The 25,812-nt window shown below is 37.5% G+C and overlaps 2 protein-coding genes across 2 annotated transcripts; one reads left to right on the top strand and one right to left on the bottom strand.

Moving 5' to 3' along the window:
• The first annotated feature begins 2,332 nt into the window (after positions 1-2,332).
• On the top strand, positions 2,333-7,800 carry LOC113666873 (uncharacterized). The gene is made up of 4 exons (XM_027182674.2): positions 2,333-3,041; positions 3,571-3,770; positions 4,187-4,585; positions 5,116-7,800. Exons 1-4 carry the CDS (start codon positions 2,970-2,972, stop codon positions 7,127-7,129), a joined length of 2,685 nt encoding a protein of 894 aa, XP_027038475.2. The 5' UTR covers positions 2,333-2,969; the 3' UTR covers positions 7,130-7,800.
• A 2,452-nt stretch (positions 7,801-10,252) lies between these two features.
• LOC113666884 (PAX-interacting protein 1) lies at positions 10,253-25,611 on the bottom strand. Its single transcript, XM_089202155.1, has 24 exons — positions 25,449-25,611; positions 24,273-24,407; positions 23,648-23,691; positions 23,021-23,084; positions 22,622-22,735; positions 21,279-21,867; positions 20,565-20,650; positions 20,189-20,284; positions 19,769-19,906; positions 18,908-19,029; positions 18,338-18,420; positions 17,689-17,787; positions 17,262-17,299; positions 16,891-16,929; positions 16,060-16,094; positions 15,588-15,681; positions 15,393-15,461; positions 14,747-14,846; positions 14,093-14,193; positions 13,610-13,690; positions 12,547-12,609; positions 12,231-12,306; positions 10,949-11,009; positions 10,253-10,672 (listed from the first exon to the last, which is right to left on the bottom strand). The coding sequence occupies exons 1-24, from the start codon at positions 25,533-25,535 to the stop codon at positions 10,645-10,647; spliced, it is 2,442 nt and encodes an 813-aa protein (XP_089058281.1). The 5' UTR covers positions 25,536-25,611; the 3' UTR covers positions 10,253-10,644.
• Between the last annotated feature and the right edge of the window lie 201 nt (positions 25,612-25,812).

Raw genomic sequence — 25,812 nt, 5'->3', positions numbered from 1 at the left:
GACCCAAGAAAACAGCTATGTTGCTTTGGTTATCTCGTTCTACCAAAGAAACTCGGGGACGCTTGTTGTGGATCCCGAAAGTACAATGTCCACACAGAACTGTGCTGTGGATTCGCCGCAAAGAAAAAGATTGGTTCTCAAAATGCCTGCTGCGGAGCATTTCCGTACGATAGCGGCAGATACACCTGTTGTGGTGGAACTGTTACTCCTCGAGCTTCTAGTCATTAGCATCTGAGCAATTGCTGTGGGTATGTATTCAAACAACAAGCCATTTTTTTTTTTTGACAGAGATTGTTTTCTTGGTAGCCTTTATATGGAATGTCACGCAAAGATCCCTAAGCGTGCGCCCCAAGGAAAGATTGTTGATAAATCCAAAGAGTAGCTGGTCGGAAGGCTCAGACCCGAGACCACCTTTAACAACTATTCTTATCATCATTATTATCATTGATATTATCATCATCATTAACCACATTCTTTGTCTCACAGCAAGAGAAGTTACAACCCTTACACTCATGTCTGTTGTAATGGAGAAGCTCGCGTAAATAGCTCCGTGTGTCTTTTCTCTCTTACTACATACACAAATTGCATCATGGGGATCCCTTTAAACCCAAACTTGCAAGGGTCTTGAACTTAGCACTAAATAATTAGAGACGAAGCTCTCTCCACATACACTTTCCCTCGCCTAGTAGGGCACCTTAAGTAAGGTGTGTCTTCCCTCATTTCCGCGTCGAAATTGGAAACGAGAAAATTTAAAACTGTACTCTAATTTGTTTATTTCTATTATAAAGACTAAATCTAAATCTTTTTGTTGTGTAGGTTTTTTGTTCCAACAAAGTAGGCAACGGCAAAGCGTGCTGTGGGAACGTTGGAAACAACCCTCAAACGCATTCTTGTTGTGGCTCGATGGTCATAAAAGGTTCGAGCCTGTCAACCGTTCATGGACCACAAAGGAAATGCTGTGGACGAACATTTTACGATCCAAGATTTGAAGACTGCTGCCATGGCAGATACTCGAGACGCAGAGGATGTTGTTATAACAACAACAAGTGGAGAGATTCCAGACAGAAATTCCGCCAACTGTATGGGGATCATTATTAGAAAACGTCGTTTTCCTTCGGAAATAGTCATCTCATTCCTGATGGGCTCTGCTTCAAGATTAAAAAGCAAAAACATTAAAGCACTTTTCGATTAACTGTAATAAAAATGAGACAAGGTTCTCAAACGGCTAATAAAAAATAATGTGAGGAAATAGTGAGATCTAAAACCAAATCGTGGAAGTTTCTCGAAGCGTGGGATAACGTGGCTGACTAACACGCGGTTTGTGTTAGCTTCTTTCTAACTGGATGACACGGAGACACAAGTTTTCTGGGCCAATCACGGAGCGAAGTCGAGATAAATCCCGGATTGCTGTTGACACGTAATTGAAATTTGCTCTAAAAGGTTTAGAAACAAAGTTAGATTTTTGCTGCAATCTTTATTACTTGTGACACAAAATAATGAACTGTGTTGGTATTGAAATCACAAGTTTTGAGTTTGATAATCTTTATTTGCAGTGGTTTGATCGCCTAAGTTTCGATTACAATACGATTAAACGGTTGAATGTAAGCAATCCTGGTCAGATATTTTTTCCGGAAACGAGTGAAGGAGTGAACACTAAAATAGTCCGACCTTTCGATCTTCTCGATTTTAATTTCACGGGGTAACATTTTGATAAAAGTGGAAAACAATAGAAAGACATATCTGGGGAGTCTGTCTAAAGGAAGGCCCAGTCCCTTAGCAGGGATGACCTTATTCAGAGGTCAAATGTAAAGAACATGAGGAAAGAAAATAGCAGGAATTTTAATTCGATTGAGTGTTGGGTGAAGTAATCACAACAGCCAATCAGGAGGAAGGAAAATACCTTAAAGAGCCAATAAGAATTCAAAGTTTTACGGACTATACTGCCTAAAAGTGTGAAAGTCGCGAGCAACTGATTCGCGATTGGCTTTAGTTTTGCATCTGACCGTTTGGAAGAGTTGTGAAAGTTTTCTGAATCAATCAAAGAGTAAACAAAAGCAAAGCAATCAGGATTACTTCTGATATTCAATTAAGAATTACTCTAAACAGTCCCGTGGACTACAGATAAAGAAGTTTGACTACATTATATAAAGTGTCAGGTTAAAGAAAGGAAAAAAAATATTAACAAGGGGATATGTGGGCTCTTCATGATCTGCTGAATACTCTTCACTTAAGAAAGAGCATAATTTGTAATTGTTTCATGGTCTTGTTAGTTACGTCACAAAATGCCTATTATAATGATTGAAGTTTGCAGGCGCGCGCATAATTCTATTATAGTAGAAATGAAATTTTTTCGTCGTCTTATTTTTTTGCTTTAGATGCAACCCTAGGAATAGTAATGGCGGGGCGTCTGATAGACTATGTCATTAGAGGAGATTCACAAAAAATTAAGGTTTGTAAAGATAATGGAATCAACGTGGACGTATGAGATAAATTTGAGAACTCATCTTTGTTTTACGCCGTAAGTGGAGATAAACAAAACTGCGTGAAACATCTCCTTAGATTGTGTAGCAGACCCAAATAGGTGAGACGTTAAATTATATGCTGAATACTCTTTTACGCAACGCAATAAGAAGGTGATTAGTGCTAGTTACACCTTTACAATTGCACTCATTCAGCGAGTTGATATCTTAGTTTGACATCAATAGACATAACATAATTTATATGCATAACGTATCCGTGAGTGGTATTTTAGTTTCACCCAGTTAAACTAGATAATACAATCATATTAATCATTCTCACTTGCACAAGGTTACACTCGGTCAATGAAGCATATTCAAAGAAGAGCGTTGAATGCGTAGAGCTATTCTATATTCCTTAACAAGGAGGATCACCATAACAGAATTCTTGTGTTCACAAAGAACGCCCAGGTCTGTCCGCCCAAAGAGATCAGAACAGGAGAGTTCATACAGATGTTGAAGAACAAGAAAATCACCAACAACAGACACGATGTGTTAGAATCAAACGTCGCCAAAGAGAAAAAGGTACATGTATCCTATTGTTTTAATTAATAATTGTCCCAATAATGGTTTCATTTTGAGGTTTTATGCTTTAAAGAGATAGTTGGAAGTTTCCATTCAAAATTGATCTTCAGTTTTAACTCATGTTTCCTGATTATTTTTTGCTCCAAACCAGTTGTGCTCACCGAATAAATTTTTGTTCTAATTTTTACGTTATTTAGGAATAAGAACATGAAAAAGATAAACGAGGAAGTGTAAAGTGAATAAAAGAATAATTGAATATTCTAGTACTGATTTGTTGAGTTCTTCTGCGCTGACTGAGAACATTGTGAACTGCAGATGGAGTAAATAGAAGATGAATCATAAAACAAAACCAGCAGGAATTTAGGAAAGGAGGAGAGACAGACAACTTGGCTATTGATCAAGCTGTGCAGCCAAGGGGCTGACCTTTACACTGCCGAGAAACAACTTCATTTTACTGATAGAACAGAGATAGCAACGCCTTTTACGATCTGGACTAACATTTTTTTCACCTTTTTTTCACTAAATCCAGCTTAAAAAGAAGCTATTGGCCGATGTACTTCCTGAAATCACCGCTGACCAGTTAAAAGTCCCCCATCTTGCGCTATTGGAAGACAGGCCTCACATGACCCTACAGAGTGCACTGTGGAATCATTCCCTCGTGACTGTAAAACGTGTTAAGGGACAGGAGGGTAGTAGAACGCTTGTGAAGAGAGAGGTGGATATATTGTGGTAGGATGTCTTTTTGTTAGTCGTAAGGCAGTAGAGAAATTGTGCTCATCCCCCCTGTACAATTGCCAACCACCAAAGTAATTAATATTTCCATTGCATAGATATCGTTTGACATCGTTAGTGGAATTTCCTAAAAAAAATGAAAAAAAAAAAATGCAAAGGTAGTGTAAGAACAAAAATTCCTCTTCTTTGGTTTTCACCCTTATTTCTCCAAGTTGCTGCACACTTTGTTACTTCGAGTGAATGCCTGTGAAATCGCATTCAATCAACAATGAACAATGATTGCTATTGTGCACCAGTGACTGCGAATAATGGAGGTCATGTGACTTAGAAGGCGGGAAAACTATCAAACAGGGATCCAAGATAACAGGTAACATCAGCTCACGGTTTTTTTCTTCTTGATTTCATTTCTACAGCCGTTTACAACATCCACACCTAGCAAAACTTCTGGCGGTATGTTTAGATCCTGATCCAGATCATCTCTGTCTTGTAATGGAGCATTTTCAGTTTGCTTCTCTCAACCACCTGCTACACAAGACCCAAGAAAAGATGAGCCTATCTATGAGAATTCATCTTCTATTAGATATAGCCAAAGCAATGCTTTATATTCACAGCCTCTCCATAATTCACGGATTTCTTAACTCATTTTCAGTTTTCATTGACGAGAAGTTTAGGGCAAAGATCGGTAACCTAGAGTTTTCTCAGAAAGTTGGAGACTTGAATCATGAGATTGCATGTCGCAAGATACAAAAGAACTGGATGGCACCCGAGCAAATCTTACATGAGCCACCAGATACATTTTCCGATGTTTACAGGTTGGTTCAATTTGCGTTCAGTTTCCTTTTTGAGCTCTGATAGGCAACCTAAGGGTGCATTGTCATCGATTATTTTCGTCTTCTCCAGGGTCCAATTGTTCAAAGGTTGGATAACGCTATCCTACGGGTAACTCACCCGTAGGATAGCGTAGGGATAGGGTAACTTACCCGTAGGATAGCGTTAGCAAGCCAAAATACCGATAGGAGAATTTTCTGAAATGAACAGAATAGCGAAATAGCGATAGCAAACCGAAATCCAGCGGATAAGTGTCAAGGAAACGCACTGCGCCATCCACCGGATTTAAGATTTATCCAGCGGATAGCGTTATTCACCCTTCAAACAACCGACGCCAGGTGATTATTCTTGGTTTATTGAAATAATTACAAATTGCACGCCATAAAACACATTTCGATTGAGTTAAACCAAAACCACAGTATCGCAAGAGTAAATCAGGACGTAAGAAGATATCACTGTTGCATACAGAATAGACTTATCGAGCTGATTAATTCTGTTTGCTGTTTTCATCCAGTTTTGGCGCTCTAATGTGGGAGTCCTTGGCTAGAAAGGTTCCGTGGTCATGGCTGACGGGAATCACATTAAAACAAGCTCTCTGTCGGGATCGCATGATCCTTCCTATGCTGGAAATCTGGCCAAGCTTCATTCAGTCTATCATGAAAAAATGTTTCAGTGACCCCGCAGGTCGGCCAAGTTTCCTTAATTTACACAAGTACCTCCTGACAACTGAAAGCTGTGTAGAAGGACTGACTTCAGAAATCATGGACGGAGCCTTTCTTGATTGGTACGAATTTCATGTTGGTGGCAAACAGGACGAGACTCATAAAGTAAGGACCAGGACTATTTCAGAGATTAACCCCAGTTTGAACACTAGTGGAAAGCCAGAAATTTACGCGATGCGAAGACGTTCCTCGTCTCAAGCGAATGGAAGGCGCAGAAGTACGCATCTAACAAGCGGCTTGAAAGATGCTTTAAGAATATTTTCAAATAAAGCGCAAACTCGAAGGGAAAGAGAGATTGAACAATATGGCTACCAAACTGAAAAAAAATTACAGTTGGTTCGAGACGTTCATCGACGGGCTCGAAACTACTCACGTTCCAAATGGGCAAAGGAGGTTGCCTTAACCAGAGCAATAGAGAGAGATTTAGGGAGAGTCCAAAGGGGAAAATGGAAAAATGATGGCACTGCCACGAAAGTCTCAACATCGATGATACATGGAGGGAATAGTAGTGTTTTGGATGAGGATGATTTTGACAGACTACTTATGACATCCTCTAAGTACTCGAAGAAGGACTGGTCTAAAGTACGACATGGAATGCAAAAGTTAAAGAACTCAATGAGAGGATTTAAGGAAAAAATCAAGGAAGAGCTCAGCGTCTCGGGTGAGAGAGATCTGGCTAATTATGACAGCTTTCCCGAAAAAGGTGTGGTAAAGACACTCTTTGAGAACGCAGGAACAGCTAAGGAAAGCGCTACACTGTTTTCATCGTTTGAAAATGAGACAACCAACAAAACAGTGTCTTTAAAGAGAAACATTCAGGAAGTGCATCATTCGAAAGATTCCGTTCACAGTCCATCTCAGTCACTTAATAAACCATTGAAAGGGAGAAGGGAGTATGTGAGGCAAGAAAAGGGTGTGCTACTTTCTGCAGCAACTACAACTTCTGCTGATGAAAGGGATACTCCCAACACCCGTGAAGGAACGGAGATCGGTGGCAACCTCAAGGGTAATACCTTACGTAATAGCGTAAATGCTGGGACATGTGGGTCTCAAAGAAAATCGGCGACACCAGAGCTCATCGAGAAATGCCGACTAAGGACGCATTCAGCGGCAAAGGCGCAAGCAAGTCCATTTGTTGAGGTAGAACATACTAGAGAGACCAGTAAAATGAAAGAGTTCAATAGCAACCTTGTAGGTGACTCTTTGCAAAGTAATGTAAATGCTGGGTCTCGAAGAAGCTTGGTGATTGCCGAACTCACCACCAAACGACAACCAAGGACTCGCTCAGCGGCAAAAGCGGAAGCAAGTTCATCCGCTGATGTAACAGATACCCGTGACACCAGCAAAATAACAGTGTCCGGTAGCAATTTCAAGGGCAACATTCTGCCCTGTAGCGTAAACGCTGAGGCGTGCGGGTCTCGAAGAAACTCGGTGACCTCTGAGCTCACCGAGAAACGCCAGCTGAGGACTCATTCAGTGACCAAGGCAGAAGCAAATCCATCTGTTGATGTAGGAGATACCCTAGACACCAGTGAAATAACAGTGTTCCGTAGAAACCTCAAGGGTGACACCTTGCATAACAGCGTAAATGCTGAGGCATGTGGGTCTCGAGGAAACTCAGTAACACAAGATTTCCTTACAGTCTCTTCCCTTGAAAGCAATGCTGTGCGTTCTCTAAGAAAGTTACAAAAGGTTCGATCCAACTCTCTAGGACAAGAACCTTCCGAAGGTCTCACAATGAAGTGCAATACACTGATGACGAAAGGTGTTGGTGGGAAGATTCTGCTGCGGGAAAACCGAAGATAGTAAATTGCAATCAATATGCAATTAGTCCAAGTGCATTAAACAAACATCGCCGAAAATCATTTACTTCTGAACTTAATGAAAAATTACGACTCAGGAGGAAAAGGATGGAGAACAAAAAAACCTTACAAATGCAGCTAAAAATGTCTTCAAAATCACCGAGTCATTATCTGGTGAAGCCAGTTTTTATATCTCTGGAAAGTTGAACGACACTACGACCGAAATACCTTCGGTTTTTTTTTTTACATTTCAACGACAAGCATAGTTTGAAAGAATATCCAAAGCAAGAAAACAAGGTATATCTGCTTTGCAAACTGCAGCAAAGAAAGTTCACATACCAGCAGAAGAGAGCGTGGAAAAAGTTTGTAGAGCGGGATGCTAGGTAATTTGCCCCACATATCTTGCTTTTTTTTTTCTCGGTTTCAGTTTTGTGTTTTAGACACAGACCAGATTTTACTGAAGATAAGAGTCGACGTGTTTTAAATAAAAGTGAATGAATATTAAATAGTCCAGAAAAGGTTTGTTTAAACCTCCATCCATGTGTAACATCATCTACGACTTAGCATTGCACCCCAGAAGGAAAACAATACTACATCATTTAGGGCTCCTTTTGCCAAGAGAAGCAGTCTCAAGAGCAAAATACGTCACAGTTTGCAATAAATCTTAAAGATTGTAATGAGCTCCACGTTTCTTCATCTCAAAACATCGTTGTTCGATTTCGACGCGTTTTAATGTTATCCTAGCGATTTCAATGAACGGCCAAACTTTTTAAATTGAAGTCAAACCAATATCATTTTAATACAAAGTCTCGGTTTTATGAACATTTAGAGGACTAAACCTAACGTATTTGGGCATAATTAAACGGACGCGGAATAGCTCCAACCAAACGTACCCTAATTTGAGATCAAACATTGCGGCAAATCGTTCGGAGATGAACCTTTCGCAAGGCTCTTTTCTTAGGGATGATTTCGGAGGGTCTGACAGTTGAGTTTGAAAAAGGAGAGGCATGAAAATTTTAACAAGGAATTCTCTACAAGCATTGGATAGTTCTTATAAAAAAAAAAAAAAGAACATTTGTAAATTTTCAAAACATGTTTCGTTATTTCTTAGATCATCGTCAGTTGCATATGGTCCTAATTCAATTCGAATTTACAACTTGCGAATACGTTACCAACTTTGGAAACCCAATATAAAGATTTAGCCAAGCCTAAAAGCCTAAAAGATGTCAAATTCAAATTCAGATCTACATAAATGCCTGAATGACTACTATTGCCATTTGAATGAGGACATTCGTCATTTTATAGTAAACTAGCATTTCCATTTTCTTTTCTTTTTTTGAATTGCTCTCAATTTTTCTCCTTTTGTATCTTTATCAATGCTATATCCTTTGTATTTATATTTCACATAATATTACTCTTAGTGCACATTCATATACATATATAAAGGGTATTTTTAGTAGATACATAGGATATATTTGATGTAGGAGGACCACAAGTTTACCATTATTGTAACTGTTTCGTGCTACCCTCGATAAATAAAGTTAGATTGGATTGGGTTGGGATCGCCTCCGGCGTCCAAAAACACGATTTTGGAGAGAGATTATCGATTTTTCGCCATTGTTTCATCAGAAATGGATTTGGGTTATGCTGTTACAAGGGAAGCGTAAGTTTTTGTATAAACAACCTTGAAATGTGCAGTAAATCTACCGATTAACCTGTCTCCATGCGCAAGGTTTATTATGAATTTGACATCGCGTAATGGTCTCGAAATTAAGGAAAACCAACTATTATAAATCGCTAAGAAATAACTCAACTAAGCCTTTTCACTTTTTTGGACGTGTGTTATTACTGGTAACTCATTCATCGCCTGTCATTGCCTGTGGGGGGCCACAATGCCTTAGCCGATTGCCCTAGCCGCTGGGATATGGACCAGTCATTCCCAGCAGGTTTCATGAACTCGCCACATATCGCAAACTTTCCTTTCGCAAGTTCGATTGTTGAGAACTTAGCCCCGTTCACTAGGGTGTACTAGGCTACACTTAAGAAATAATCAGTAGAGTCGTTTGTCCAACTATGTAATCACCTGGCTCACCTTTGCAGTATTCACTCACTACAACAAATGTGCCAGTATGGCGTTCCAACACTGCCGAAATTAAATTAATCAATTTTTATTCAAACACACTTGTACGTTGCAATATCAACAGTAAACTTTCAATTTGTGATTCTGGCCTGTTCAGCATAGTCCTGATGCAAACTGTCATGATTAACGAAAAGCCAATTAGAAAGGATGGTGATAGTAGGTGTCGGTTGAGCCCGTAGGATCATATCAATATGCACTTGAGCATTAAAATCCTGGGGAGTGAGGCTTTTAAATACATGTAGTTCCCACAGACATCGATTCTCAAACTTCCACAATTCTTCGATAAAGAAACACACTTTCCAAAACCAACGCGTGGGACCGATCTCCGGCCGGCATTCCTTTAAAGCAAAGCCTTTACTGCCTCTCACCGACAGATTTCCCTCAAATTGCTACGGTTTGTGGCGTAAACACAACAGTCGACTGGAAAAAGAAAAACAATTGGCCAATCGAAATTTATCGTCTAGGTCAAATTGATGAGTTGGGGAGAGGCGGGGGGTTGGTATAGACATCACAATTAAACACCAGTGGGTCTAGTGAGATTCATACAATACAACACAGTACTGAAACATGGTCACCTACCGAGTAAACCCAATTATCGATCCCGGCTTATCGCTCTCGGATAAGATTTTTTCTTTTCTTCTTCTTTTGAGACCATGCAATAAGTTCCCTTTCTCGTCGTGAGTAAATCTTCGCGCTGTTGCCGAACAGTCCAGTTCGCACATTTGTGACCAAAGAAGAAATCTATCGCACTTATGGGTTCGCCTCTTTAAAAGTCAAGCAAAAAAAAAAGAAACCCATAGGAAAAAAAAATCAAAGATTGGATCGTTCAGTGCGGCCATTTTGTTGCTCCGTATTTTTACTATCTTCTTCATTGTATCACTGTGGCACATTTTGCGTGTTTTCGTGACCTAATTTAGTAAACCCACAGTTACATCATAGCAATTTAGCAACATCAACTACTACTACTACACAGTAAGCAACTAATAATTTGAGCAAGTTAAAAAGGGTTTAATGTGTATCACGTTTCGTATACTAATATAACATATATATATCATGTAAGGTACCATATATTAGTGAAATAAAAACCTGACACTTTTGCTTTCGAATACTACGAGGAAGAGTCTTATTTACATGAGTCTGTCATTGAAATCCTGCACAAAGGATAAATTCTAAACAGATAACAAGGAATTTTTCAAATGAGGCAGTGGGAATTTGGTGAAGATTTTTGTATATTCAAAGCTGATAATATTTCTTGGCTACTCGAACATATCATCAATATCGTGATAAAAAGCCAGATAACACTGAGTGAAAAATATTGATTAAATCTAACTAAAATTTAAATTCGTGAGGGGCGAAACTTTTCCATCTGTAACATGCTGTCACTCCAAAGTTATTTCAAGTTTATATCTGGCAATAATGTTAAGCATTGTAATTAACTCTTTGATTCAAATTAATGATCGGTACGCAAGTTGACAATTCTCATTAAGTTAAACTATGACCTTTGATGTTATCCCAATCAAAGCTAAACTATGACCTTTGATGTCATCCCAATCAAAGTTAAAAGTACCAAGTAGTATTGGGAGGAGAAAAAAAAATTAACATCAACAAATACAGTAACAAGAACATAAATAAAATATCTCCCTAAGAGAAAGTATTTTATAGAGCGCTGAACTAAAAGGATACAAGTCGAGATCCAATTGCTGCTTCAATACACCTGACAAGATTAGTTCAGCATTGTGTATGTCTGACGAAGAAAAAACCAAAAGGAAAATGAGAAATTTTAAATTTACACCGTAGGAGGTGCGACGGTTCGTGCTGGAGTGGCGTGTAGTTGAACAAGAACTTTGGTTGCCTTTTGTTTAACCCTTTTCGCCCATACATCAGTATGCATATTCTTAAGACTCTTCTTCTTACATTTCTTAAGGTGCTGACAAGGAGAATTTGTGTCACAATCAAGAACTACTTTAGTTGGTGATCAGTCTTTTATTCTCGTGACTTTAATGTATGACTTAGGGGTGACATTGTAAGGAGAAATTAGAAACTTGTCAGTCTTGGGGTCAGAGGGTTAATACGAACTTTCGATTAAATTACTCCTAAACATTTAAGGTTTATTCTAAGACCTGTATTATTTTAACTTTTATCGTTATGAATTCTGCTTACAAAACTCAGAAGACACAACTCGACCCAAAACAAATGCAAAACTACCCATGAGCTGAATGAATGCTTCGGCAGCTTAGCAATTTTCCCACCCAACTCGGCCGAGAGTTTAGCCCTTGGGAGGGCTTGGATCAGGGCGTGAAATTGCGCCTAATACAGGCGCCAATGCGACTAAATTTTTCACTTTGGCAACCAAATCCTGAAAATTAGTCGCCAAATTAGCGACTAGAATGTTTTATCATAACCTTACTTAGAGATATAGTGAACTAAAAAGATTTGCAAAAGATAAATCCGCGACAAACTTCCTCAAGTTTGTTTCCAAAAAGTAGCATATGTATTTCAATCAATGACTAGACGCCATCTTGGATTTAGGATGTAGGTGAGCTTGAAGGCTGTATATCTTCCATCCTAGTGTCCACTCTGTAGCAGGTTAAAGATCTTTTTCCTAACTTAATTCTGGAGGGCCTATCTAGAGCCCTGACAGCGTAAAAAAGGTTTTGTTTGTCTTTGAAAATGGCGACCCACTTTTTTTTAATTGGCTACCACTTTGAAGAATTTAGGAGCCAAGAGGCTATCAGAAAAAAAAAAAATTAGTTTACGCCCCGGTTTGGATACAAAGTTAAAATGTGCCAAAGTTAGGGCATGAATTGTGATGACCTACATGTGTAGCGGCAAACGGTTTGAATAAATATACTTCCAAATTAAAATTAAGTTTGGGTAGTGAAAATTTCAGCGTCTGAATCAGGCCTCACGTACATTTGGACATGTAGCTGCATGTTCACTGAAGTAATTCACAGAAAGTTCTTACCAAATCCTTTCTTGAGAAATTCTGAACTCAGCAGGCCATCTTTGTCGCAACTAATAACCAGTAACACGGGTGATCCCTGAGCACAAATAAAAGAAGATTCATCAATCAATTTGAACGATTTTAAGATACAATGTTTGTACACTCTGTTAAACAAAAAGAATAGTTATGTTCGCCCTCTTAACTATTAAACAGGATTCGCGACATAAAATTTCAAAGCCACAAATTGATGTCTTATAGGTAAACTGTTTTCTACGGAAAGATTTGAGTAATGGCTGAATTCAAATTCTTTTTTCTTATGGCGATTTTCAAAACATACCTGATCAATAGCCTTGCGTTTAAGCTCTGCTAGGTGCTGTTGAGATGGGACACTCGTCAACACCTATAAGACAAAAGAGAGCTCTTAATCCACAAGAGTAGAAAATGTGATTTAAGTTGAACCGAAACAACTTTTTTATATATTTTCTGCTTTTCGTACAAATTTTTATCATGACTAATTGTTGTTATTCCCAAATATTTCATGATGTTTCCATTCACTTGCAGTCGCACAACACTTTAACCAAACCATCATAGCGTGTGATCTAAACCGGAATATAAAATTCCGTCCAAATTGTTTCCCTATTTTTCATTTCGGGCAGACTGATTATTACTGTTGAACTGAACCCAGTTGAATAAAGGGCGGATTACACTATTCAACGGATAACTCGCTATCCAGCGGATAAGTAACAGCAAAACGTATATCACCGGGTTAAGCTGGGTTAAGATATTCCAAGGTTAGTGTGAAATCTGATTTCAGATCTCATAGCTTTAAAACAAGATTCAGTCGAATTCTTTTTGTCTAGAATACGACTATTAGATGCTCAACAAAGAACACAAGAAATTATCTTAAAAATGCTTCTGAATAAAGGAATGAAGAAACTCAAATTACAATTTAATCTTAGGTTAGCGCTAATCAGCCTTCGAACAACCGGGCCCGCAGATAGAGATTTATCCAGTGGATAACGTTTTCTGATCTTCGAATAACCAGGGCCACTGTTTAAGAACTAAAAGTAACTAAAAATCCTCATAGCTGGTAAAACAAACAAAAAAAAAATCACTAGCTTTACCTTTTCCGTACACAACATAAATAAAACTGAGAATAAATGTACATATATTTCCCGACGCGACCAGATGAAGAACCCAAATTCGTTAACCCCTTACAATTTTAATACATTAATCAGGCAAAATGCAACAAGTAATCAAAATGTACAAAATATCAACTTCAGAGTGTTATCTTTACATACAGGTAACACCAAATTCTCAGAACTAATTTATAAAGAGATGAATAGAAACCAGAAAGCAGAGTTAATGATTAGAACTTGGAAGTTGCTGAGTTTTCCCACCTGTCCACCTGCACACTGGATAATCTCCTTCATGGACGATGGGCTTGGCTCGACACTTTGCGTCACATACACCATGATATCCTGTAGAAATTGAAAAAGGATATTAATTTTTCTATCTACACATTATACCTGAGATATTTCCGGTCTCATCAATTTTCAATCGTGTCAAAATTGGAATTGGATTGGTTTTTTTCCTACGCTCTGTGATTGGTCTCGAGGACTCGCGCCATACTCCAAAGAAAACAAAACCGCAGAAGACTTGGACATTCGCGCTTAGGTGTTCTCTTGGTTGGTTACATGAATTTACGTTAAGTTATCATTGGCTCCTAGAGATTTCAACAATTGAGCCAATTGGTCGTTGTGATTTGTACAATAAGTCTCATAAAACTCAATCAAAAAGCACTTTGAAGCAATAAGCTAGAAACGCCATAGGAATGATGGATTCAGAGGCGTTATTGAAAAGCATGAAAGCCAATTGCAAACCTTTAAAAGTGGCCGCGTTCTTGCTCTCTGAAGTGATGTTTTCAAATCCATGTCATACATGTCCTCGGAGAAGTTGTCTTTCACTGTGAATTCACTTGGGTCTACAAAGTGAAAAATAAAGCAACATAAAAATATCAAACTACTTTAACAACGAACTGCCCATAACGCACCATTTTTACTCCCGAAAATCTTTGCTAAGGCATTGTTCTCAATTTCTCTTGCGATCAGTAATCCTGTTTTTGCTAGTGAATTATTCTCTGAGCCAGAACATCAGTAGTCTGATTTTTCTGTAATGGTCCTACAAGCGTAAGGGGAAAGAAAACTCGTAATTGACGTTTGGACGAAGTAGGGCATGGGTCGAGACTTGAATATTCTCGAACACGACAACCCTGCCTCGTCCCAATCTCCTCTCATTGAAAGCTTTAGCTTAATATCGAAGAAACAGCAAATTTCTCGCTTCATGTAGCAGTCTGAGTATGATCTGTGGGCAAGTAACTCATATATTCAGTAAAAGGTTAAATCGGTGGATAACGGGTGATTGAGGGGTATAACTCAAAGAGCGCTTGACATGTTGCATATATTCTATGCACTATAACGTAATGGCGATAAAGCGTAATTAGAAGACTTCTGACACTCATAAAGATGTTCATTTACCAAGAAATGTCGTGGACTGCTGACTCTTCTCAATCCAATCTGGAGTCACAACGTACTTCGCGATAGAGATTGCGCACAGGAATTTTACTGTTCGAATAATCTAACAAAAATAAAAGAAGTATCCATACAGATCCTTAACCAGACCCTTCAACCTGAAAAACTACTTTTAACGTTCAAGGATCTGATAACTAAGAAGCATTCCTTTGGTAAATGTAATGAACTGGCAATGACAACTCTTTAATCCAAAGAGTAGGCTTCATCGTCATCATCATATCACCGTTAATTATGTAGATCAATATCATCCGTCGAGTTGTCATTGCCACTTCATTATAACGACAAAGCTACACTTGTTACCCACTGTATGAGCGCCTCAATAATAATTCAAACAAAGTATTTTCCATTGTGACCGAGTAAATGTAGATTACAGGCAGTCCCTTCTTTTCGGTGAAGTCCGGCTCACGAGTCCTAAAAAAAATTACCTAAATAAAAATAAACGTCGATGTGCCACGGGAACTCTGGGAGTGAGGCGCTCCCGTGGCGCATCGACGTCAATTTTTTTCGCTGATTTTTTTAATACTCTCGCAAAGGACTTCGCCAAAAAGAAAGGAATGCTCATAGTCTAAAGTAAATGTGGAAAATTTATAACCTTTCTTGTTATAAGGTGAGTGCATTCCTTCACTGAGGTGACCACAACTCCTCCAAGACTAGTGATTATCTGAAAACCAATAATCATGAAAGATAGATTAAAAGTCACGCGTAATTTTCAAAGAAATTAAGTGAAAAACGCAAAAACGGGCAAATATAACCACGAAAATCAAGCTACTGTGACTAATTTTCAAACCTCAGTTAATCTTGATACATCTGATGGTATAATGCCAGTAAAAAGAACTCTGGGCCCTTCCGGTTTTTCAGCACTGGCAGGACTTGATGTTCGTCTGTTGAATTATGAAAAAAAAACCAACCTTATTACAAGTAGTACAAGAAAGGAGGTGAACACTTATAGAAAAGTCCGAAGGATAAAACAAAACGATTAAATGCTTAAACCGAGAGATTGTAAGGACGTCACAACGGTGACTTTGGCGATGAAGCTGTTGAAGTGAATCCAAGTCAGCCAATGACTACTTCACCAAGTTCACACTTCGTTAACTAAAACAACATCGTGTTAACATAATCTCGCAAGTTCGTTTTGTCTCTTTCAATACTTCACTCAAATCGTTGCGAAACTTCATTCAAATATCACAGTAATTATTTATTATTTCAGTGATAATTTCATTGTTAATCAGTTTATATTGAAGGAAGTGAAAATTACATACCTTACTTTCCTCAGCTGACCATTTTCAGGAGTGCTCTAACAGCAAAGAGAAAAAAGAGACAAAAAGGGACAGTTCCCAAGACGTCGACGGTAAAAGACAGCCATGTTAGCTTACCTTTAGAAACTACACTAACATGTACATAAACTTTACCCACTGTTTACCATGGTTGCACATGCTTACTACTACTATTACTATTACTTTACTATACTTTATTATTATTATATTTATTATTACTATATTTTATATATATATAACTATATTATATATTTTATATTTATATTACTATATTTTATATTATTATTACTATACTTTACTATTACTTTACTTTACTATTACTATAACTTTACCCACTGTTTACCATGGTTGCACATGCTTACTACTACTATTACTATTACTTTTATACGGCATCCAAAATTTATACGGTAATTCAAGATACATTCAAATGTAAAGAAACATGTTATTCGTCTTGTTATGGACAGGGAACACAGAAAATATTTGAGTCTCCACGAGAAATCACATCCCAGGCTCTTCCCTTTGGTGCCGCAATGCTCTACTCTGAGCCACAGAGAATTGTATGTTAAGCTACAATGTACACTGTAGATCTGCGGGCTCGATTCCTCGTGAGCGACTCATTTTTTCTTCTTTGTCCCACGCTCGAGACACGAAGAAACACATCTTCCATATGTTCCACTACTGAGCTTAAAATTCATTATTTTTCGTGATTCATGAATTCAAATATTCCATACCATACAGTATAGCGGCAATGCTTAGTTAACAACAAAACAGTTGTCCATGTACAGCTTTTACACATAATAAATGTTCCCAATTTACCTGTTCTCCAAATTTCCGTTTTCCACCACCAACAGTCATCTGGAAAGAACCAAAACTTATTTAGTGTACGTGAAAACAATGTGCTTTAATTTGCGGCAGAACATTTACACGGAAAATAAACAGGCGTGATATTCACGCATTATAAGGGAAGGTTAGCAGTTTTCACCACATGATGGTGTATGTATCTCTAGAGTCATACATTACAACACATATTAACCCTAAAGTGGTAGTATGGGTTGGTTAGAAAGTCCACGCAAGACCACTCCAGAGAACAATCACCATTATTATACATGTAACGCGGTGCATGAACATTGTATTAAAAAATATCAAAGATGGAAGGAGAACAAGTACATGTACAGTGTAATGCTCACCTCGAGTGCACTTGAACCTTCACATGACTGCCAGGGAACTAGGAAATTAAAAAAATTCGAAGATTTAGGTTTCAATTGCATGTGAATAAGACTCATGCACGTGCATGTACTGGAAAAAATACTCTTAACTGGAGCCCACCATATTTGGTGTTGACATGATGTGTGATAATTCATCGATAAGAAAAAAGTATTCAATGAAGCAGGCCAATTTCATATTGCGAAATTTGTGTTACAAACCCTCGACTCATCAAATGTCCAAAGGCTTCTTTTAATTAATGGTGTATAAACTGGGCAGTAAAGCCGAAGTAAAAGACAAAGTTGAACCAAAGTGTCACGAACAATTCTTCATGCATGTATATGACCTCCCATTGGAAAAGAGGATTCTGCCAGCAGATAAGCCAATAGTTTGCTGGTCTTTGTAACTTACTTATAAGCTCTCTGACCAGTAGATCTTTAGTTATCTCTAGTTCATCTGGCTCACCCAGGGTTGAGTACCTCACAAGGTTACATGGAGATGGAAAACCAGCTAAAAAATAATTTCAAACAACTTGTCAAATCAGGTAAACTTATCTCCAGACTCACCATACTGAACTACAATAATCAATCACATTTGCATTGATTTCATTCTTGGTAGATCATCCCCAAGCCCCTTCCCCCTTAACTCTTCCCCTATTTCCACCCCCCCCCCCAAACTCTATACTAAGGAGTGGCAGAATACAATCATCGCTCATGAGTATACATCCTTACTTCATGACCGTTGGGTGCAAAGTTGACAGACTACCAAAACAATGAAACAATTTGATGAAAAAAAAAAAGCAACAACAAGAATGACAACAGGTATGTACTAACAACTATAATCTAAGGTACATTGACATGTTGGTCAAGACTCTCTTGAACCTACATGTTCAAAAGTTTCCAACAAGTAAAAAATCACACATGTCCTTAGCAACTTAGAATTCCTGAAAAGTTCATTATGATTACAGATTGATCATAAATCAATTATTTGTTTATAAAATATATGATGGGTGAGCTGATTTGTTCTTTTTGTAAACTGGTAGTGTAATATCTGTACATACTTGTAACAATGTCACCAAGCCACTTTGCATTCACACATTGCACTCCCCACTCTTTTGCCTTGGTGTATTTTTCTCCTGTTGGGCTGTCAAAAGCAACAAGATCTGTATATTCCTCACCTATACTAACAATTTATGCTGCACTACATTGCAATACATTAGCTGTGAGATTTTTATAAGAATAAATCTCAAAGTCATAAGACCCTGCCTACTATTCCACAAAGCTCTATACACTAAAAAGGTACATCCCTGAACAATCTACTATATGTAGTTATATCTATGCAATTAAAAGAATAATATTTGGGCACACACACAAATGAAACTAAATGCACTGATAGTCTAGCTCACCACAGAGTCTCTGTGGCTCAGTGGTAGAGTGTCAGAATGCAGAATCCAAAAAATCTGAGTTTCATTTCCTCATAAGGGCTCATCTTCCCAACTTGTAATGATCAAATTCAATTCTCCACTGCAATCAAATTTTTTTGATCAAATCCAATTACAGAGTAAAAAGATCACAGTTGAATAACTGTGACGCAAAAATACATATAGCTGACAGTGTAAATCACAGCATACCTCTTACAGATAATATGTGTGTTAACACGAGTTAAGTAGCCGGTGTATTTTGCACCAATAACATATATCATGTTCTTCAATAGCGTTCTCTCAGTGCCTGTATATCCAGTAACTGTGATGACCTGCCAATGATAAAACATTCAGGTCAGTGCTGCAATATATACAAATTAATATTCATGTTTCTCATACATGTAGGTATGTGCTAACTTAAAGGTAAATTGGGCTGGATGTAAATATTCCTAAAAATTGTGAAATAATTATTTTTTAATGCACAATACACATGATCATGTAAACAAACTTAAACTTAAGTGCTCATGCATTGAAAGACCAAGTTGTTGTAAACTGTTGTTGTTGGCTTGAAAAATTCTAAATCTGTCCCTCCCCCCCTCCCGAAAAAAAACAAAAACAAAAGAAACATGTGAATTTCAGAATATACCATACATACACAGTATAACCATATACATTACATGTGTATTGATCTTTACATTTGTTTAGGGTGGTCTGTAGCAACAATGATATTTGTCATCAGAGTGCTCAAAATGTTTTGGACTCATGAGGAGCAGCCAAGTGAGTCCACGACAAATAAATTAAAATAAAATGATTCTCTCAGTGCATGACCATTGCCTGACACTTAAACATGATCAGCATTGTCTGCACTCTTATCAAAAATGGCAAATTGGTCAATCAGATTGCAACATTACAGCTAATTGTGGTTAAAATTTCACAACTGACCAGTAACCACCTATATCAACATCTTCATACATATAACCATGTATCCCACTGGCCTTCTAGCCCTATATCTCCCTCCCATCCCACACCCCCCCCCCCCCTTCCTTCCCCACACTAAAAATAATTACTTACCATACTCCTGCACTGGTTTACTTTATCTTTGAATGGCAAAGGAAGATGAAGTGGATTTGATGGTGGAAACATCACTTTTTCTGTCAGCACATCATTCAACCAGTGTGCTGTGATTATCCGTTTTCCATCTGAAATTGCCTAAACACCAATAAATTACACATCATTTTATTAAAGTAATCACTTACTAAAATTTAATATTGGCTAATCTATTACTTCAAAGTCATAATAATTATTAATGCCACTCAAACCTCCCTGAATGAAGTGCAACACAATAAAGATTAGAAATTATTTTTGGTCAGTGTCTCTAGTTAAGCAAATAAGTTATAAGTTGTAAGTATCATCATCATGGTGAAACTTGGAGAAAATGTTCACCTTCACATATCAGCAAAAAAACAATTCTAGTCAAGTACAAAGTCTTACCTTTTGATAAAGATCTCCATGCTGATTGAGACAAAGCAAATGTGTTGATTGTTTTGAATAGAAATGGCTAACTTTGCCTCCATGTTGTTGTATTACCTATACAAATAAAGAAATTATAACACTACCTTAGAAATCCATTTCTCATAATTGTGTACATCAACATACAGTACATGTATCTTTGCCAAGGTCTAGTGCTATCTTTGATCAAAAATTTAGCTTCTCACTGCTTAAGGGTGTAAAGTGAAAGGGTTCATGACCTCAGAGCTACATGTATTAACATTCTGTTTATGAACAAGACTGAACTTTGGATTGAAAGTCTTGTGTTAACATTAAATTTTCTTCTCTGAAAATAACAAACATGGAGGAATCATTTTACCTCAATCCATGTATTAAGAATAGCATGTTCCATGCGGTCTGGATAATCTGCTATTACGAAAACACAGCCAGCCAAACAATTGGATTCTACAGGAGAACAGAAAAGCATAACAATCCTTGTGTACTTTGACAAATGAAACTTAACTGTCTTCCCCCAAGAAACAAATAAGAGCTTTTTTTAAAGTTCTTGAGATCAACACACAAGAAAACTGTACATAAAGGTGAATTAATAAATCATTTCCCTGAGATAAAATTGTATACATTTTAAGTACATGTAATGTAGAATGCTAAAGCAATGTTAATTTGCACTTCAGAATTTTTTGATGTAGATGTACCTGTAATTGTAATTTGTAATCACAACTCCCTTTGGAAAATCATACAAGTCATGCAGCTATATCCCAGCAGTTGTAAATGTTCATGCATCACACATACTCAGAGAAAAATATTTTAGCTCCTCTGCCCACAACTTTTTCAAGTTCATACTGTAAATGATTTTAATCTTTCACTCCCAAGATGTCTGTAATTCTCCTTACAGTCTGCCATTCACTTAGCATGATGCTATTTTGGAGAATTATTAATTGAATCAACTAATAATCCTGTAATAGATATTTCTCTTTATTCTCATCACTTGTCTCCTCAATATGTCTTGATACTGTAAGGAGAAATTCTGTCTTGGTCACTCAGGGGAGTAAAAGGGTTAACATCTTACATGTACCTTCATTCTCTATTGACTTTCCTTCACTCAGTAAATTACTTTGTTCTTTATTTTCTTTTTCATCCTCCACAATTTCCTCATTGTTATTTTCGACAATTTTAATGCCACTACTCAATACATCAGAAACAGGTTTTGGTTCTATATCTTCCTTTTCTTGTGGTGTAGTAGCGATGTTTTTGTCTGTAGTTTTCTCCACTTCTGCTGCAGAAACTGCTAAATTTGACTGACTTTGTAAAGTTGTTGTTTTGGTGTTTATGGCTTCAGAGGAAGTCATGACAACAGGAGACTCAGGACTCATCAGAGCTGACGGCAAGGAAATGGCCACCTTTGGACCATCCATTACTGGTGTAGAAGGAGTTGTTGGTTCAACCAGAGGAACAGTAACTAGTAAAGGTGTTGCAGTTGTTCTGTCGTTATCATCTGGTGTAAGAAGGGAGCTTGTTGCTTCAGTTTCTGGTTTGGTCTCTGCTTTTAAAGGTTTGTAATTCACTTCATCAAGCCTCTTCTTTGCCTTTATGCTGTCCACAATCCAGCTGGGAGTGACAATCTTAATGTGCTCAGGATGCTTTAAAGAACATTCGTATTTTGGCTAATAAGACAAAAAATGAATGGAAAAAAACCATGTTGATTCAAAAGCAGATTTAAAGCAATAAACAACTTCATAATCATATGCTTAGCTGCCAAGGAGTGAAGCTAAAGAAGACCTTGTTACGATAAAAACCTTGTGGCTTACTCTGTTACTGTGTTGAACTGCAGAGGGAAGTCACCTTGTTTAAACGCTTGGCAACTACATGTAAGCATACAATTGTAAAATGGAGTCTTGCTAAATTTTCATTACAATCTAAATCAAAGTGCACAGTATCCCATGACCCATCCATACCATCATCCTTTTCCTACACGAGCTAGGATTTCCCACACTGCAGATCATCATCGTCTGCACTCCAACATGTCTGGTCTCAAAATTGCATATTATTTGACTATCCCCTGACCTTAAGATACAGTGTAGCTACTGCAACAACTTGTATTCAGACAGAAAATGAGAAAGTTTGGGATTCATGGAAGAAGTGATGATTTTTATATACACTAACTTAACCTCATACAGTAAATAGTAATTAATGGAGTTTGTTTTGTTAAAACTTTTTCTGCTGTGACTCATTCATGGAGTTAACTACATGTATCTCAAAAAAGTTGTTGCGATAAATCTTAGTATTACTCATGTAATACACCTAATGCACTAAAAAAGGTTTTTCTCTGAGCTAAGCCATGAAAACCCAAGACAGGACCTTGAATCTAAAAGTTCATATGTTACCACACTGATAGAGTACAATTTTGTTAAAACTTACACCTGATGGAAGAGGAATCACCAGATGAGTGCAGTTAGAGTTGAGATTCAGCTGGCATTGGCCTCCATAGTATGTTACCATGGCCCACAATGCATCTCTGTCATTTACTGGAATCTGTTGGAGAAACAAGGACATAATTACTTGTCAACATCTTACTCTTGCACCATTTATGTCACAGCAGAAAATGCTGGGAAAAATTTTGATTTTAGTTACACAGATTTAAAGTGAATGACAGCATTGCAGTACTGAGAACAAATTGGTAGATACAAAATGACAGTTAAGGTACATGTGTTTGAAAGCTGTTGACTAAGCCAAGAACATGTACGACTGGTTGTCCTTCATGCACATTACAACTGGACTAACTTGAGTACATGTACTTAAATCATTTCAGACTCTCACCTGAGAAGGGCAAACAACAATCCCCCTGAAAAGTTGTTCTGATTCTGGTTGGAAGGCTCCACATCTTTTCTCATGTTAAGGAAAGTCACAAAAGTCATCCACAGAATATGTACTTAAATGATAAACTTCAAAATTAAAATCCTTTGCATCAAACACTTTGCTATGTAATCACACAAATCCCTTAACAAACAAGGTAAGTCTTGTACAAAATTTCTGATCTTATTTATAAAGTATTCTGTAACACTTTAACTTATACACCAATAATATTGAAGAAAAATGTATGCAGTTTCACTGGCTAGCATCACCTATTCAACAATTTCTATAGCTGTTTGAACAGCTTATTTTATTACCTCTACATTTCAAAACTTTGCTGTACCTTTCAAATGTGTGCAGCACCCATTTGAATTTTACCTGGTCAGTAGAAAATGCATTTGTTTGATTACAGCATTTTAGAGTATATCAATGCAACAGAGGTTGCAAATATTGACGAGAAGTTTGAAAAGCTTTTACACCACTTTAATTTGATCATCACAAAAAGAAAAAACAAACAACATAAAATAACTATGATGTAATATATTGATGAGGTAGAATACTGTTGAAGAAAAATTTTATTTTTTGAAAGGATACGGCAACAGCATCTCACACCTTGCACTCAAAAAGACCCAATTTGGCTGCAAAAATTGAATTGTGTTGGATCATGTTTACAGGTACATCTTAAACATACTACCTCTACTACCTCTAGATTTTGTTTAACAATCAAGAGCTTCTTTAGTTGGTGATCATTTCCTTTATTCCCCTGGCCTTAATGAGTGATTCAGGGGTGATATTGTATGGAGAAATTAGATGCTAGTCACTCTCACATGTAGGGGTCAGAGGGTTAGAAATTTAATGGGACTAAACTTGCAACAGGGAGAAGTTCACAGAGGCAAACTAAAGGTTACAACTTTATCAGCACTTATTCACTATTTCCATGAGAAATAAGCCCCAAAACTATCAAATTACCTTTTCCAAGGAAGGACAATCTATATCAGAGCATATGATAGATGGTGAAAATGGACATGAATTACTTGGAATATTTTAGGTAGTAACACTGAGAGGAAAAATCCTGATTTTGTTGGATCTTAGGAGAGAGATTTTTCCTTTTCATCTATACTTCTGCTATGGGATATCTCCTAACTATGGCAAAAACCTTCAATAATATTTTAAAAACCAGAAGAAAAAAAAACAAACAAGGATGTATATGCATGTGTACCTGAACAATTGTCAAGTTACAATCCTTGGCTTCACTATACTGAGGAAAATTGGTATCCGTGGAGATAACATGAGTCACAAGATCACTGATGTAAAACTCACGAGCTGCTCCGCCTGACTTCAAGACTTGTTTCACCTTCATTATAACAAGTAAAATACCGGGTACATCTTTGTTAGATCACAGATTAAATTGAACAGAAATCAATTCCTTTTTTTTAAATTTCAGTCTTAGTGGTCAATGAAGAGGTAAGGGGGGATTCCAAGCAGGTCAAAGGAGGAGTACTGGGAAGAAATTCATAGTTAGGATGTTTACCTTAACCCTCTACACCCTAACATCAGCATCCACCAAGAATTACACTGATGCATAACTAAATACCAGGGATAAAATTCCATTCAGGTTGTCAAAAGCCTACTCACTGACTACACTCTGTTTCAAGACCACTCTTGGCTGGAAAATCATTCTAATCGTGGCTCAGAGTCAAAATTTTGAATGACAGTAGTCTGTCCACTGGCTTAATGTGTGAATAAGGTAAATGTTGATTCACACAAGTAATGAAATTTTTGTTTGACTAAACAATGCTGACATTTCCAAAGGGAATAAGGAAAAACTGGTATGTTTCAATCAGATGATTATTTAGGTCTCCTGGCTTTGCTGCGAAGTGAGACGTAATCATTCAACCTCAAAGAATTTTCCACATGCATGTTTTTACTGATCTGCATGTAGATGTAGAGGTAGCAAAAACATACGATCGTGTAATTCTGCAAGAGAGTCATAGCAGTTTCAGCGTTGTTTGCGATTAATATTTTCTTCATTACATAGTCGATTTGTTAAGGTAAAGAATTAGTCAATGAAGTCACCGACATATCTCCGAGTCCCTCGCCTAACAACCCAGAGTGCTAAAATAATACTGTACCCTCGTTTGATCTTAACAACCGAGCAGTTCAGCTTTTACGATCGTAATATTTTTATCCTGAAATACAGTAAAGATATATAATAGTGTTTTATGTTGTACTCCAATGTTATCTTCTGCAAAATTACGACGAATATATAAAAACACCTGGACAGAAGGCGTATTGTGTACACGTTGTTTGGCGTTGTTTACCTTCGAAATCAGTGAAGCCTAGTTTGAGTACCTACGATTACACCTCTCATCGCACTTAGTAAATCAGAACACACCTCTTCATTGCTTTCCTCAGCTAGGAAGAATCTGACGTCCTTGAAAATATCTTGCTTCTCCGTTTTTGAGGTCGATTCTGTGGCCATGTTCAAACTTGCTCGTCCGCCATATTGAAACTGATTTGGCAACTGACGACTGGCGGGAAAGAGGGTAGTGCCCAGTCACCTGATTTGCACTCTACGACAGAACACCCTTGGTTTACGAAGTATGAGGTGGGGTGTAAATCGAGAGAAATAATGAGAGGAAAGGAAACTGCCTTGTAAAGATTATTTCCAAAGATTATTTAGACATCGCCACTCCCTTAAATTAGTTTTACCTTTTAACTATTGCTTGAGTCCTTTTTCAGGAAACGCTAGTTAACCA

Source organism: Pocillopora damicornis, chromosome 3, assembly GCF_964200805.1.
Source record: "Pocillopora damicornis chromosome 3, jaPocDami1.2, whole genome shotgun sequence".
In the NCBI taxonomy this organism is placed as follows: domain Eukaryota; kingdom Metazoa; phylum Cnidaria; class Anthozoa; order Scleractinia; family Pocilloporidae; genus Pocillopora; species Pocillopora damicornis.
This window is presented reverse-complemented; position numbering and strand designations above follow the sequence as displayed.

Excerpts from the sequence above, each read along its gene's own strand:
- LOC113666884 (XM_089202155.1), bottom strand. The coding sequence starts at position 25,535 with ATGGCCACAGAATCGACCTCAAAAACGGAGAAGCAAGATATTTTCAAG. Across the intron at positions 23,085-23,647 it reads AGGTGTGAGATGCTGTTGCC|ATGTGGAGCCTTCCAACCAG; the intron begins GTATCCTTTCAA and ends ACATGAGAAAAG. Across the intron at positions 20,285-20,564 it reads TTCTTAATACATGGATTGAG|GTAATACAACAACATGGAGG; the intron begins GTAAAATGATTC and ends TTATTTGTATAG.
- LOC113666873 (XM_027182674.2), top strand. The coding sequence starts at position 2,970 with ATGTTGAAGAACAAGAAAATCACCAACAACAGACACGATGTGTTAGAA. Across the intron at positions 3,042-3,570 it reads ACGTCGCCAAAGAGAAAAAG|CTTAAAAAGAAGCTATTGGC; the intron begins GTACATGTATCC and ends CACTAAATCCAG. Across the intron at positions 3,771-4,186 it reads AGAGAGGTGGATATATTGTG|CCGTTTACAACATCCACACC; the intron begins GTAGGATGTCTT and ends TCATTTCTACAG.